The 17,131-nt window shown below is 35.7% G+C and overlaps 1 protein-coding gene across 9 annotated transcripts in view; it reads left to right on the top strand.

Moving 5' to 3' along the window:
* ERC2 (ELKS/RAB6-interacting/CAST family member 2) overlaps positions 1-17,131 on the top strand; it is a 412,632-nt gene that overhangs the window by 202,774 nt on the left and 192,727 nt on the right. For all 9 annotated transcript variants that reach the window (XR_015913795.1, XR_015913794.1, XR_015913793.1 and 6 more), the window contains one exon: positions 3,833-3,993. Coding sequence is in view for 1 of the 9 variants with exons in the window: in XM_088532042.1 (XP_088388168.1) it covers positions 3,833-3,993 (161 nt within the window). In the remaining 8 variants the exon portion in view is untranslated. The remainder of the gene's footprint in view (positions 1-3,832; positions 3,994-17,131) is intronic.

The following is a 17,131-nucleotide window of genomic DNA, read 5'->3' as shown; positions in this document are numbered from 1 at the left end:
CGTATTCAGGGTACACAGTACTTCTCCAATAGGAACTGTATCCAATGGGAGTCTCACAGTAAACTCTACCAACACATGGATTCATATCCACTTTTCAGTTAATATTTAAAATGGCCGAGTTTGCGCGCAGAAGTAACAAGGTGGGCAGGAAGAGCAGACCTGGGGCATCTGCAGCCCTCGAGTCCCTGTGCAGGTGTCAGCGGCCTGCGAGGCCTCCCTGCATGGCCGGCCTCGCCTCACGGAGGCTGCAGCAAATGGGAGGAAGAGGAGGTCTCGGGGGAAGGAGTTTAGCGCAGCCTGCATAGCGGTGTAGCCTGCATGGTAACTGACTTCAGCATATGAAGTAATTTAAAATGTTGCCTGGATTTTAGAAAGTGTTACTGGTAAGCGGTAATTAGTTTGAGAGGCTTTTCTGTATTTATTTCTTAATGAAGCACATGCAGTAAGTAATAGACATGCTTCAGTTTGGAAGGAAAGTGGCTGGATGGGGTATCATAGGTAGTAAATATAACCATCAAAACAAACTTGATCTTCTGTACAACAATATAGAAATTAAGCAAAGGTATTCCTTGCTGTTACTGGACTGAGGCTCAGTTCAATGACTGACAGTGGACAACCTGAAAAACTCAGAGGCAGGATCATGCCAGTCATGTTGTTTTCCACATGCATGGGCCCAAAAGGCAACAAAAGAATTTGCTATAGCTCAGAAAGCTAAAATTTTGCACTGGTAATACTTGAATTGATCCCCCATTTTTATAGAAGGACTAAAGGATGTTGTAAAGCAACTTTTATCCTTGTATTTTCTGTTGTCATTTGATTCTAATACTAAGGAAGAGAATATACACTTTTGGTTTGTTTTACACAGCCTTTTTCCCTATTTTCTAGATAAATTTGGATAGAATTACTTCTAATTTAATTTTACATTGTAATATAGGTACTATGGCTATATAATAAACATATACGTAGGGTGGTTCTGTGTGTAACTTTAGCATCACATGTTTAGATTTGCTAGTAAAATCTTTGCTAATAGGATACTTGAAAAACATTTTCTTTTATAAATGCCTGCCAGTCAAGTTCTGCTGCTCTAGGTGTTTGTGAGACAGTTATCTGAGCTTGAGTCATATTCAAAAGTGAAGAACAACCTGTCAAATAATGTGTTGATAATGCAAATTCAAGTGTAACTTTCAAAGCTACACAAGTCAATGATATGTGGTTTGAAAACCTTTTTGAATTTAAATTTTCAAATTTTTTCATTTACCTTAAAATTTGGTCACTTTTCTCAAGTAATACATGAGTATTAATATACTCTAACAAATCCTCAGTTTTGTTTTCACAGTTGTTTAATTCCTTTAAATACTTTAAAATATAGCTCGCGTTTTATATATGTAATTAGGCAAGCATTCAGTCAATCAACAGACCAGATACTAAATTCAGCTGAACCTTAAGGAAAGAAGGAGGACAGTACTAAAGATACAGCAATGGTGCTGTTCTTTCTTTTTAGATCATCATCTGCCACACAAATCTACAAGTGCAGAGTGACATGAGAGACTGTCTTGAAGCAAGAGTCTGTATGAATGAATGAATGAATGATTTTGCAGTCTTGAATCCTCACTACTGTTTCCATTAATATATGCTGCCTGGAATTAAGTAACAGTCTGGAGTTTTTATTATATGGTTTTCAGCAGAAACTGTGCAGTTTTTAAGAAACACAAGGAGGATATTAAGAAATAGCCCGAGAATGCAGGGAGAACATAATGTTTAAGTAGCTGAGGCTTGTCCTTCTGGGAGACAGCATGGGTTTGTGTTTGTGTGCATTAAAATATAAAATGAACTATCAGGTGGTGTATTAGAAACCGAATATAAAGAAATACAATTCATCTTCTATCCATTTTTTTGCAATGCAAGTGCAGCTTTTTTATTATTTATTTATTTCTATTGCATTTTCCCTTAGCTACTTTTACCATGAAAGGGAACCAGATTTTTCAAGTTTGTTTATAGCCCTGGTCTCTCTTCAGGGTCTTGCACCTGCACAGAGTGGAGGGCAAAGCTGGCAGTCCTTGTTCTTTCAATTATACCAGTAGTACACTGATTGTCCTTCCTAATATAGGAAAAATTAAGACGGTACTGAGATGATCAGTACTTTAAATGCATTGATAATTTTGATTCTACCCTGGTGAAATACAACTTCTTAGGTGTGTGCAGAGTGTTACAATATCCGGTATTTTTTTTTTTTCCTAGCCTGTTTATTATAAAGACTGCAGATGTAGCTGGTGTACAGTGGTTAGGTCATGAATCATTTTTAAACAAGGTGTGCATCTGCTGATTATAATTCAGTAGTGATTGTATTATTAATTCTGCTATACTGAACCTGTTATGTGGGAAGCAAGGAATTTTTTTTTTTTTTAAAAAGCCTACAAACATGAATTGCATGCACGTAGAACTTAGATAACAGAAGTGGGTAAGCAACAGTTAAGCATAGGCTTGGGGGAAGGCAGCTTATTGTCTTTGTATACATGCTTATGATATGACTACAGCTCTGAATATTGTCAGACTTTGTCACTTTATGAAAGTACACACTTTTCAATGACTTAACATGAACAACATGCTATAGAAGAAGCATTTAGATTGGATATATTCCAGGTGTTCCTTCTCGCTCTCATTTCATTTTACTTAGAAGTTCTTCCCAAAAGGTTGGCTAACTTATAAAATGTTAATATTTGGACAAAGGAGGTGAGAAAGAAAATACAGGAAATGTGGCATTCATTATTTACATCAGTATATCTCCAGAAAATAAATGAATTCTCTGTTGCATACTTGTGCCTTTTATTATAAACTGTATCGTATGAATGCTTGTGTAAAAGTGAGGAAATCACACTGAAATATCCTCGTCAGCACAGGCTGCTCAGGACCACCTGGTTCAGCAAATGTAGTGATTCACTGCACAAGTAAATTTTGCTGCCACTAGGCAGTTGTTATGTGGAACCTCCATTCTTATTTTGTTCTTTAAGTACTGTGGTATAATTTGGCTGGCTTTTAATTCTAAATCATGTTTTCTGAAAATTTGGATGCTTTCTGAATTCCTATAATAAGCAATTTACTTGAAATCCAGCTTAGACCAATGTCAAAGGATGATTGGTATCACCCTAATTTTCCTATATTTCTTAACTATTCCAGAAATTTTCATAGTTTTTCTGAAGAAAATAACTTATTATTTTCTTAGAACATCAGCAGACAAGCACAGTGCAGAAACTTAGTACAATTTAGGTTAGATTGGACAACTGGAGATCATGCAGTCCACCGCTCTGTTTAAAGCCAGGATAATTTCAAAATTAGATCAGATTCTCCAGGTTTCCTTTTCAAGATTTGAAAATTTGAAAATGTAGAGAATCTGCATCTTATCTGCACAACTTAATCTAGCACAGAAGTGCATGTACATTTTTCATTATAAGTATTTGGAGTCCATGATCAATTTTATATTAATATATATCTGCATGTGAAATTGCTATCACAATGAGTTACTACCCTCCTGTGTTTTAATAATGTAAGTGATGTAGGAAATATTTATGAATTGTGGCTCTACATGGCAGTGGCCCAGGTTAAATAGTTTTTTGGCAATCTGTGTCAGTTCTGGTTTGTATAAATTTTGCTCATTACTTAGATGGATTCATGAAAACATTAAGGTTTTAATCTTTAAAGACTATTTTAAAAACAATTAAAAAGAGATTTTAACAGCTGTTTATGTAAAAATAGTTCCTTTTTTTTATTTCCTGTTTTTACTTAAAGTTTTATATCTTGTAGTGAACATGAAGCTTAAAAAGTTCTCTCAATTTAGGTAGAAGAGCTGATGAATGCACTGGAAAAAACTAGACAGGAATTAGATTCTACCAAAGCCCGTCTTGCCTCAACACAGCAGTCTTTGGCTGAGAAGGAAGCACATCTGGCTAACCTAAGAATAGAGCGGAGAAAACAGCTTGAAGAAATTCTAGAAATGAAGTGAGTAAATTTATTTCTTTAATTTCTAGAAAAGAAAATAGAATTATTTATTGCATTAAGAGATTTCTTCTTAAATGTTTTTTGTATATATATGTAGATAGATGTACTAAAATCTGAATTTCAGGATTACTTGTACTTGTTAGAGTTTTTTCTTGTATATTTTTGTTTTACTTTCTGCCTCTGTTTTCTTGCTAATTTATGCAGTCTGTAAATATATCTGTATTTTTTCTCCCATTACTTTTTTTCCTGTCATACAGAAAGCAATTTTCATATACATTTTTCATTTTAATTCTAAAATGAACTCCAATTTGTTTGGAAATCTGCAAAGTTAACTTGTGCGACCTCAAAGAGTAAACTACTATAAATTATAATGTATATATCATCCTACCTAGGTGGAAGAGGGTTACCTATTCATCCTTCTCTCCTAGGTAGCTTTCCCAGCTACTTAGACCTATACTGTTACTCACAGCTCTTAGCCTGATGTTCTGTTCATCTGTGTAGGTGAGTCTCACTGAAGTCTGAGCTTAGTTGATTCAATGAGAACTCCCTTTCTTTTAATAATAATAATAAAAAAAGTATATACTATTTGTAATTACATACTAACTTTTTCAATTCTATGAAAATTCTGTGAAATATATGAAAAATTTCAAATGTGTTTGGAAATAACCAAGTATGGCCATCAGACCTCAGGGTAAGTTTTGCTGAGCTAGGAGATTTAAAAAAAAAAAAGTTAACGCAACAGTAATTAAAACACATAACACAGTATTACTAAATAGAATAAATAATGAGGGTAATGGTCTGATTGTATTTACTTTTTGTGTCTCTCTAGTTATTGCCTCTAGCACAATGTTAATACTGCGTCAAGCAAAAAGTGAACACACTTTTTAAAATTTGTGAATGACAAGTTACAGGACCTCTGCTTTAACTATCAATGACTAAATGTGTCTTAATTTTAAATTTATTAGATTGTTTAATTTAATGAAATATTTATTATATATTTATATATTTTATTTAAATATTATGTATTATAAATATGGCTTTAAATTATTTTTATGAATATGGTGTTTTCAAAAGTAGGCTGTATAAACTAGCTAAAGACTCAGTAAAATAGGCATGAACTCTGTGTGTTTAAGGACATTCATGATGATTTCTTATGCTTATATAATATTCAAGTTCCAAACGTAAATCTGCGTTCTAGACCCATCTGGCTGACATTGTCAAGATCCGTCTTAATTTACTGGCTATAATCAGTGGTCATTTTTAGATAACTTCTTCAGTGCTCATTACATCTATTCATATAGAATCAGTTATTTAAGGAAGTTTAGACTAAAACTGGATGGAATCTTAAGCCACTTCATTATCTGGTTCATCTTTTTCAATTGGTAACTAGATCAGTACCCTTTAAAGGAAAGACAGTCCTTGGAGAAGGATTTGCATTTGCATGTTGCTTTCTAAATATGTGATTTTTTTTTTCCCAAATGTGTACAAAAATACTACTATATTAGTTCTAAAGGAAATATTTTGTTATGGGCATATTATTTTCTGAGTGCACACGTAACTCATGCTGACATTAACGGAGGTTACACATACAGGTTAACAGCAAAAGGCACCATGTGTTCAAATCCATCATTTTGCCTAATTGTCATAATGCCTTGTGCTTATTCTGTTTCTGGACATAATAAAATCAATGAGCTTATTATATTTTATACCTGAAATAGATTTGAAAACTACTTCTGTACTGCAAAATGTGACAAAAGTCCTGCTGGCATTTTAAGAAAGTGTGTTTATAATCCATAGAAATGTTTCAATTGGCCTGAATTTAAAAATGACTAGTTAGAAACATGTATCAAGACTACTTTTCTCTAGATAGTATTTTTGTTTTCGAAGAAGTCCACAAGAAGAAAGCCTCCTGAAAATGTTAGAAGACTTGCCTATAAAAGCTTGTTCATTTTGTAATGTGAAGAAGTTGAGGGTAAGAGCAGTTTCTGCTCTGTGATGTGGTGTTTTTTTTGAAAATTTTCAGAAAGGTTGTATTTGCAAAGCATAGTTTCAGACCACAAGCCATCCACAACACTTTCATACAGATGTCTTCTCCTGCATAGTGGCAGCTGATAAAACTCTCATAAATATGCCCATAACAAAATTAGATAACTGGATAGCTATCAGGGATAGCTATTTCTATAAATCAGGGATTTATATAAATGTGTATTAAAACTGCTCTATTATATGTGAAGTAAATGCTTTCTGTTACGTAAAATGAATTTTACTATATGGGTTAGACCATTGGCACCTTTTTAGAAGTTGTCAGAATTATTCCCCTTTGATCTGACCTGGAGAACCAACAAGCATAGAAGAAAGTGCAATGCCATGTGAAAAGATATAACAATTATTGTCACTTTTTTTGTTCGTTCTGTTTTTTAGATAGTATACATTTTGTTTTTTTTATTGCAAGCACTGAATTAAAAAACTGTTATCAAATCGTGCAATTTTCTTGGTTAATAAAGCTCTTAAATTTACTTTGCGCAGTGCAGGGTAAGTACATAGAAATATGTTTAACTTTTAAATTAAGAAATGAGACTCCATTGTGGTTTTACATTAATTTGATGATTTTTCAGTAACTTAATTCCTTGTGATAATCACTGCACTTTGTTGCAGGTAACTCTGGGATTAATCCCAGACAATATGCAAAATAATGGACGACATGTTTTGACTTGGAGATCAATGAATTCCTAATTTTTGATATCTGACAGTTGTTAACTGTTTGCTTTCCTGTTCTAGCCAACGGTTTGAAAGATTGGGATAATACGCCTGTTTTGCACATAGTTCATGCTGTCACTGATGTGTATTGCTAAGTCAGTCTTGTTTGACTTTGCTACAAGATTGGCTACAAATTTCCAAAGGAAGAAGCTATATCTTCCCCATGTGGAAAAAATCGATTGCTTTAGTAATAAACTTGTTCATTAACTGGTTATTGCCTAATGCAATAACCAGATAGTATTCCTTTGAATAACAAAATCAGAATTGTTGTCAACAATTTTTAAATTTTCAAATTAGTTTTAGCAGCATGTTTTCTTATGGTAACAATATCCATTCCTTTTTTTTAAGAAGGCCCATCATTTTTTCCTTGCAAATAATGAATGTTGCTTATCTCTATTATTCTGTATGTTTACTTTATTTTAACAGCACCTGTGCATAGTCAGGATGAAATATTTGTGGGAAGAAGGGGATGATTTTCTCTTTTTTTCCCTGCAAAGATTCAGTGCCAGCAGCTGCCACTCTTGGCACAAGAGCTGAATGCTGCGCTTTTACCTCCTGGATTAGTGGCTCAACTGATGTGCCAAGCAAGGAGAAGGCAGCTGCCTTTCCCACTAGATGCCAATCTCAAGTGGGAGTTACTGGTCTGGAACTGCTTGACTCAACAAATTGAGTGAAAAGAATGAGTAGTTTAACAGAGCAGGCAGAAAATTTGTCCTGCTACAGAAAAGAGAACATGACTTGTCACCGTATCTGGTTCTCCTTTCTTTTAGTGCATGAGGTTCAAATATAGATAAATAAAAATGGGTTCAAGTGGAGTTTTGAGAAGGCTGCAGGGATAAAGAGAGACACTGAATGAATTCTAGAAGTCAGGGATCACAGTCTATTGGGAAGACCTTGTAAGATGTGAAACTAGAGAGTCACAGACACAGTTTGTAGGGAAGACAAAATGTTTTATGGAGTAGTAATGGCAGAGGCATAAGGAAGGTTTACTATTCATCTGGTTTTCCCCAGGCATACCCTCTTTTTTCTGTCTGTAAATTTTACCTGAGTAGAATTCTCAGAACCTGTTCACATCTGCACAGCAGCTCAGTAGGAGCTTCAGCTCTGACAAAAATTGATGGCCATCCAGAGAACCTAGACATGTTTCCAGTGCCTGGACAAATCAGCTCATGTCCTTTCCTTAGCTTCTCTTCCCTTGCTACTATTTCCATCCATCACCCTCTCAGACTGGCACTTGGGGACGGGTAGGAAAGGCACTTAACATACTTTTCTCTAATTATGTCCTACTTGCTGCACCCCAAGAGGCTGTGTCATCCAGAAAATAGTGGTTTTTTTGCTCATCTCTGTGTATACAGCTATGGACAAACCTGCTTCTGAAGTCTCTGTGCGAGTAGTAAATTCAGTGCATCTGGAACATTTCAGTATAATTGTGTGTGCAATTCACCTGTTCCATGTACGCATGGGCCCGAAGTGGGAGATCCACTGACAGGAAAATCCCCGATGAAAATGTGGGAACTCTGCTTGCCATGTAGTCCTTAAGTTAATTGCCTTTTTGTTAAGGTCTTCCAAATAGCAGCAAGGATGAGAAAAACATTGTAGGGGATGTTGGTAGATGACTTAAGGGTGGGAGTACTCTTTGAAATTGCTTTAATTGCTTTAAAAGCCACTTTTTAAAACCACTTAAAACTGTTGCTTTCCTACAGACACTGTCTGCTTTCAATGTTATATACAGTGGTTCCCCCTGAAAGGAAGGTATAGGAGCAGCAAACTCTTTTTCTTCCCTACACTCAAAACTGAGATGTTTGCTCACCAAGTAGTGAGCAAAGATGCCTAGTTTATGATCCTTTTTAAAATGCTGGCATATTAAAAGATTATTCTAAAATGAGCCCTCACCTCCCTTGCAGATAATCCTAGGTTAAAGTATTGCTGGATATATGACTTTAAAAGTTGTTCTTTGGTTTGAAACTTATGCATATATAACAGGGTCTGATATATGCTGTTGAAGTACTATTCTGAAACTAGGATGTGTGTGATCTTTTATATCTATCTTAGATTTGGCAGAAAGATAATTAAATTTTAGTTAGTAATTGAGAACGATGACTATGATAGTTTCTTTACCATATGAATTCTTTAAAATTTTAAATGGGATAGAAAACAGACCCTTGCATAAATAGATGTGGAGAAAAAATAATTTCTGAAAATAGTTGACCTTTTTGTAGTGTTTTATTAGAGATTCTTCTGACTTGCTTCAGTTGTACTAATATATCCTCTAAACATATTCTGTTGGTGGAGAGCAAGTTGATTGTCTCAAAAACGGAACCGTTTCAAATGTAGAACACTGGACTGTTTTTTAGTAACCTGTGAACTGCTTCCATTTAATTGTAGGATTCATGCTGAGAGTGTAGAGAGTCATATCCCAAGTTAAATACAAACAAAACAGCAGGATGTTGATACAACTGTGACTTCCATAGGAAGTAGTTAGAATGGTAATGTGGTCTCCTTCTAACTTGGGTGGAAAGTCTCTTGTGACTGCTTTTTGCCCCACAGACCTGTAACACAGCATGCCTTGACTAACATTTTTGACACCAACTTGCAAACACCATAAAGATTAGAGAAACCCAAATGAAGGCTTTGTTCACTGAAACAGAAACTTTCTTGACCAAAATGAAGAGATGTTTTTCTTTTGTAAGCAATGAAGGGGCACAAAGCAATAAAATGTTTCTGAGAACAGAATGAGTGAACTGTTCGCTTGGAAAAGTGCTTCATGTATTTAAAGACACATGGCTGTCACTGACTTCCTGTATACTTGAATTTTATGTTATGATTTGTCTGAACATATATTTTGGTTTTGTTTTGTAGAGTATGTGGTATTTGAAATCTAATCAGAATGGGAAGGAAGTGTGACATTTCTTCTTTTTATTTTTTCCCTTGTTAAACCACTAACTTCCAAAATATATTTGTGCCTTCTGTTCAACTTTGGTGAGTTCAATTTAGGATTTCTGTGAAACATGATGCGAGATGCTGGATTTTTCCTGCTTTTATGTGGGGATCTCAATAAACAGAGCTGGAGCATCTCCCACATTTACGGTCACGTTTAAGCAGCAGGAGAACACAGCAGCAACTTTTGTATGTGTTTCTCTCCCCAGAGGGGATTGTCTTCCTTTGTAACATAGAAAAACACTTGTGCTTTTTATGTCACAAAAAGTTTCACTTAATACAAGTGAGAGTGATTCAACATACTCACAGGTAACATGTAGATGATTAAATTGAATGCGTATACTTTTTTGATCAACTTTTTTCTTAATCTTATAATTATTTAAGCATCATGTGTTTCTGTGAGTTAAGTTCTCACTAAGCTGTAGAAGTTTAAGCCTACAAAGTTTGAGAATTGTTCCTTCTAGCCAGAGACTTTGCTGGTGGCTCTCTAGAGGTAAAGAAGTTCCTCCAGGCTCCTGTGACCCATGTGGTCTGAGGTGTCTGCTAGGCGGGAAGGGATTTTAACTGTACTTGCATCCCTATATCCTACTATCATACTTTTCTTGCTGATTGTGCTACCATTAGTTCTCAGCCCATTCCAGTACCCTCCCTTAATGCAAAAGCAGAGATATGGAGCTGGAGTCAGTGCCCTTGCAAACATCTTCTGTTGAAAATTCCACTGTGCTTCTTAGGGTTTTGTGGCAGCATTACTTCCTCTAGTAATTTCCAAAGAATCTAATGGAATCTAAATGGTAGAGAGATCAAGGGGATACTATAGATTCTTTACGAGGAGAGACTTAAAGTCTCTTCGTTTTGGAGAAGGGCAGGCTGGTGGGGGGGGATATGGTTGACGTTTAGAGAATCACAGAGGGCGGGGATAAGCTGGATGCTGAACTGTTGTTGGCCAAATCCCTCAGCAAGAGAAGTTTCGAACACTTGTAGAGATTAATCAGTGACAGAATCAAGAGATAGAAGAAAACCCTGCTTTACAGTGGGGCTGGTGACCACCTGGAACTTGCTTGCCTAGAAGGCAAATAGCATCAGCTGCTTCAAAAAGGGGTTGGACAGTGTCATGGATGTAAGAGGTCCATAAATGGTTACTTTGTTTTTGTTCTTTGGCTGTACTTGAGCTATCTTCCCACAATGTATTTTGTCTCTGAAGTATAAGCACTTTCCTTCTGCATTGCTGTTTTACCCTGAAACAAACCAGCTATGCATAGTTAGTGATCAGATGATTTTTCAGCCCTTTTTTTCTTCTCTGTGAATCTATTATGCAAAGTCTAATAAAATACTCTGAAAAGATTAAAGACTACATGCTAAATAGCTTCCTGCGTGTTTTGTTGAACTACAGAAAATAAGTGGATTGCAAGAATAAGAAATGACAGTTACTTTCTCTAGGGGTGGGATTTCCTCCAGGGCAGGCAGAATTCACACTGATACGGGTTTACAGATGTCACAAGCTGCTTCTAGGAGTTTGAGGTGTTGAATCCTCTAAGACTTCTTTGGTAATTAAAATCACTTCCCCTTGCAAGTGAAGAAACACTTGCAATAGTGAAGAAGAAACAATTGCAATAAAAATCATAACGTTTGCTCGTCTTCTTTTTTAATCAGCTTTAAATGAAAATGCTTTTCTGGGTTGAGTTAACAAATGTATTAGGGCTGAATGGGTTTGAAATACCGTAGTTTAATCTATATTTGATCTTGTTTGTAGTATTTTAAATTCACATGAGGTAAAATAGTATTCAGAATGCAACACTGTTGAGAAGGGTAGTGCATAAAAGCAAGAGAAGAAAAGAAAACTCACAGTTATGAATTAGTATTTAGTAAAATGTGTGCAATGATAAAAGCCTGGATTCTCCCCAAGGAAAGATATACTTTGAGGTATATTTTCTAAAACTTCATAGTTTTATTTTGAGTTAACTGACTGGAGTGTTTGATATGTAAACTTTTTTAGATTAAGAAATAGCATCTCATAAGGTGTTTTCATAAAAATTAAAGGCTAGCTTTTTTCTGCTTTCCTTTGTGCCACATTTTCTTTCTTTTTATGTAAGAAAATAAAATAGCAGAAGAATGCTACTAAAGAAAAAAAAAAAGTTCTTCCAGTACTGATCTTGACAAAACTACATACTGTTTAAGTGCTTTTGTTAGCTAAAAAATTAGAAATGGTAAAAATGATGAAATAGGATGATACTGTTTTGAACTTTAGCCAGCATAGAAACATGAAAGCTTCCATCTCAGATAGTACAGTTGAAAGAACAAGTGGCTCACTAGTCAGCAAGGAAGAAGTAGGAGCCTGAAAGGGAGGAAAAAAAAAAAGGAAAGAAAAGAAAAAAAACTAGGCTTCTGTGTGTGTGTGGTGGTTTTTTTTTTTTTTTTTTTTTTTTTTTTTTGTTTTGTTAATGCTAACTGAATTACGCCCTTGTCTACTGAAACCCTCTTAGTGTAATTCCCATTGGCCTCCATGACACCTAGGGCAGCTCTGATCAACTGCAGGCTCCCATATTCCTAATCTCCAACTAACTGAATATGATGCTAGCAGATGTTTCTGTCTTTTAGACTTCAAAATATGATGGGTCAGTTTTTTCCTGTTTTTCCAACTGCAAATCTTGCATATTTGAGATCCAAAACATTACAATTCAACAGTAGGAATTATGAGCTAAGATTATTGATCATTACTGATCATTATTGATTATTGCTCAGATTATTGAAACTGGAGAAGCAAACAAATTTAGAGGTTTGTGTTATATAAACTGTATTACTAGATTGTTGTTTAATATTGACAAAGCAGAAATATAAAATGTGCTTACAAATGTGTATGGTGCTGTTTTCTGTTAAAGGCAAAAGTTTTAGTAAATTAATTTACTAAAGACGGGAACTGCAGAAGGGAAAGATTCGACTTGCCTTCCAAACACTCCTTACGCTCTACAAAGTAAATCCATTGCCTCCTCCCTGCGCTTCCTTACTCCTCCTCCCTCTTCCCCAAAAAACCCAGGAAAATAAGTATTTCTGTGTGCTGTGGAAAAATAAATCCTAGTTCCTAACTGCTTTGTTACCTCAGTTTAAGTTCTAATAAGGCATAAGATGGACTTGAAGGTTCTCTTCTCATGTCTGAAGCGTTTTTAAGAGCTCTCTGATGCTTAGGAAGGGGTGAGAACATGAGGCAGGCATACTGCCTGGCTGGACATCAGGTTTGTCTTACCTCTCTTACTGTCATTTATCTTCGAGAAATCATTAATCTTACTGACATAATGAAACCTATAAGAATATATTGTCATGAAGGTCATTTCCCTTGAAATTGGTTGAAGTGTTTCAAGATTTTTAGGAGAGGAACATACTAATAAACAGATTAAAATCAACTTTGTTCTGGTATGCTTTTCTTCTACTGAACTGGGTACAACCCACTTATTTAGAGTGTAAGGACTGTTCTTGTTCAATACTCATTATTTATACACTGTCAAGCATTATGAGCTACTGTTCTCTCTGGGCTGTTAGTAAATTGTAGTAAATGAGAGAAAAAAAATGCATGTATTATGTATTATCCTGTTCTAAAAAGAAAAATAGTTCTTGTTGGTGAAATATGGCATATGGAGTCCTTGTTCAAGGTAGTCTCACCAAGAAATGTGCTGTTTGTATTCAACCTATTGTTTCTAGGATAAAAATCTCCTTACAAGAGCACCTTGGCTTGGTTCCTTAGTGTAAAATGGCTCCACCAGCCTAGATAAACTTTCTGAAACAAAACAGAAACTTAGTAATAGCATAATTTATGTAGAATTGTTATGATTAGTGGAAAAAAATCAGTTATTGATAAACAGCACTGTAGCATTTGTAGAGGAAGTTGTCTTATTCTGATGAAAGAATTGTGTTTTGGCATTTAAAAGCTTATCAAATGATAAACGTGATAGACTGCTCATATAAAATACTGTATTTCTTAAAAAGCAAAATGTGTTAGTTTAGGAAATATGCATAGACTAAGGGGAACTATGATTCACAGGCTTACTGTAGAAATTTAAAAACGCTTTTTTGTGGTTATCTTCTTCCTAGTTAACAACCACTCTTGCCTCAAATATGTAGTTCATCTTTGTTGCATTTGACCCTGACCAGACTTAGTCCTCACAGGCCTCTGAGGATCACCCTATTACTAAAATTGTTCTAGTCTAGGGATTCTTCTCTTTTGCTTCCCGACTAACTCATCCTGCATTATTTTCATGGCCAGCTTGCATGGTTTTCATGTTTCCTTTAGGAGGGCAGATGTACATGGGTTTAACAGAGAGACGGTCATTAAATTTACCATCTTGTTCTTTTGTTTTTCAAGCTCCCTGGGCTTTCTTTATGGTTAGGAAACAGAGACAGGTTCTTAGGGGAGTGCAACTGAGGTAGGTTTTATAAGAGAGCTGAAATAATTTGTCACCTCTGTGTGGAATAGAGAAACAAAGCTAGCCTGGATAGTTACAAATCCTTACATTATGTGGGTCATGAATTTGAGTTATTGAACAAAGTTTGAGTGCCACTTAAATCTGTGGCTGTAAGACTGTAATTTTACTTTTATATCCTCTTGCTTAGAAGAGTTTTGGAGAAAGTGTGGTCGGATGTGAGCCTAGGACACAGCTGCGTCAGGCACACGCGGCACGGCAGGGATGTCCTGGTGGCTCCGTTCCAGTGATCATGTCTGTGGTCGGCTCGTACCAAGACTGGCTGGGAAGGAGTCATGCACTTAATGTGAGGAGGCACCTGCGCTTTCAAAACCCATTCTCTGAAAGCTGATATGTAATACATAATTTTCTCACTGTATTTAGAGGACTGACTTTGTTTTATGAGTTCAGAGATTTTTTTTTTTTTTTATTTGAACTGGACAATCTTATCCAGGTCTTTTATAAGTATCTCGAGAAACTGTGATCTGTTTTTACTTTTCTGTGTGGTCTGTAAACAAAAAGTACGTAGTTATATTCACGTCTGTGAGGTTTAGAGCAGTAGCTGGTGCCATGACTCCTGTGCAATTCAGTAGCGTAGAAGCAGACATTGATTACATAACATGGGCCCTGGAAGTGTGGCAGAGCATCATCTGACATCCAGCAACCTCATGACCTCTTAAAAGAGCAGAGCATATTCTGACATTTGTGAATTTAAAGAAAAGACTTTTTACCTATTCAAAAATATATTTAAACTTTCGGTGTGTGTGAAAGAAACTTGACTGCTTTCCAGTTTTGTTTTGCAACACTTTCCCCTTCCCCACATGATATATTTTGTCAAAAAACACCACTGAAATAAAGCCGAAGAAACAAAAACATGGTTCCTATTAGGTTTCTTGGGCAAATTGGTAGCTGGCTGTGTGTCCACACGTATCACGCAGCCACATGCTGCTGCTCCTCCCATCATGTCCCTTCCTTAAATAAATAAATAAATAAAAAGATCCAATGAGGATTGAAATTGCCTTACAGTATTTTTACAGTTGTAATAAGAAATATAATTTATTTTTTCTCCTCTTAGAAAGATCTCCCTTCAACACTTTGAAAAAGTGATGTTTTGTTTAGTCTAATGTGAGTTTTTTTTTAGGATGTAACCTACAAATGAATCTAATTAACAGATGAATTTAGGAAATCCCTACTGGAATTTGGCAACTAAATGAATGGGGGAATATCAGTCTACGCCAAGCAACTTGCACTTACAGCTAATGTAATGTTATTACCTCATTAGAGGTGCAGCGTTACACTCTTCAAATAAGAGCTTTATTGAATTTTAAATATGAACTTGACAAAGGACTAGCTGAACTTGAAATCAGCCTTGGGAAATTATGTTGCCTTTATTGATGCTGACTAGCTTTCTAAATGTTTATCTTAATTATGTTTTATTGTGATTAAAAAGATTGCAGATCCTCTGCCATTTCTGCAAAGTGAGCTGTTGGGTGTTTTGGGTTTTTTTTTTTTTTTTTTTTTGGTTAGGAATGGGGTTGGGTATGAAGCCTAGTCCAGCTCCTGAGAGGAGGCCCCTCGCAGGCCATATGAATCCACTTACATGTAAATTGCTTGTCTATATGAATTAAGGTGAAGGTTATGAAAGAACTGCATTTCTGTGTTTACTGTAGGATTTTTGACAGTCTCTTTCCTCTTTCAAGTAAATTTGGCTTAAGTCCATAGTCAGTACAGTTTTAAGTAAACTCTTCTTTTGTTACATTAACAAGGTTATAACATCACCGAGGCAGATTTCCAGCTGCAGGAACTGAGGCCTAAGCTTGCAGACTGAGGGGATAATTAAAACCTGAGGGTGGGTGAGTTAAACTATCAAGTAAAATTGGATAAAAGGCTAATTGTCCATAGCAACATAATACATGTTTCTAAATACCTGTGAAATAAAGATAAATATTTGTGGTCTTTTAATTTCTTTTTGAACATGCAGATTTTGGTTACATTTTAGGGCATAACAAAAATCATCTGTAAGTGGAAAGAAGCCCAAGGACTTCCTAAATTGTCATATTTCAGTTATGAATCAAAAAGCACAAAGTCACCCTGAAGACTTCAGCGCTTTCCCAGCTTCCTTTACAAAAGAGGAAGCATTTTTCTGTAAGAAGCGCGAGCACCAGCGTGTGATATGGCGTATTGGGATGGACCAGTTGGTGCTTTGTCAAAATTTGTCATCTCTCTTTTTTTCCCCCCGTTCTTTTTTCATTACCAAGAGTGGAATTGCATACCTTTGGTGACCTTCTTAGAAGATGACATCAAGTCAGGCAAGATGATACATTACCACAAAGTTAAAAAAACAAAATGGGTTGTAATGGCAGCTTGTACTGAACTAAATGAATTGTGAAGGCCCATTTGTTATTCATTAGGAGAAGCAGAGCAGATTACTGTTCTGCCTTCATAGGGAGCCTTTAAACTTAGGGTCATTTTACACTAGTATCCTTGTGGCATGGACAGCATTTAATACATTTTTAACAGCTTTTACATTTCCACGGTTTGCAGCAGTGCTGGTTGAATCATTTCTGTAATGAAGGTGTTTTAAAGTAGTTTAGAGTTACTTTGGGGAAAAAAAAAAACAGAAAAAAAAGAGAAATAATTGGGTTGATGAAGTGACTTTATATACTAAAGAGCTAAGCATGCAGAACCTACTGCTATAAAGTAATGCCTGCTGATTCCCACTGCTAGAGAAGCACGTCCCTGGGGAACTGTGTCTTTTTTTTTTTTTTTTTTCCTAAATAGAAATAGAAGTATAGTTGTTTCTCACTGCTCATTCTTTTGGGGAAGGAAGGTCTGAGAACTTTCAAGATTTTAGCATATTTTGCGGAGGCTTGCGCACTATTATGGGCACTGATGTGGGCATCTAAGGAACCCAATGTAAAATGACTTTGGAGTAGATGGTAGAGTTCTGCTGGTCAGAATAAAGGTCGATTATTTCAATACCTCTCAAATGATTC

The sequence above is a fragment of the Tinamus guttatus genome, unplaced genomic scaffold (assembly GCF_059628265.1).
Source record: "Tinamus guttatus ecotype Peru unplaced genomic scaffold, ASM5962826v1 Tinamus_guttatus_pri_ptg000451l, whole genome shotgun sequence".
Taxonomy (NCBI): Eukaryota; Metazoa; Chordata; class Aves; order Tinamiformes; family Tinamidae; genus Tinamus; species Tinamus guttatus.
Note: the sequence above shows the minus strand (reverse complement) of the source record. Positions and strands in the feature narration are given on the sequence as shown.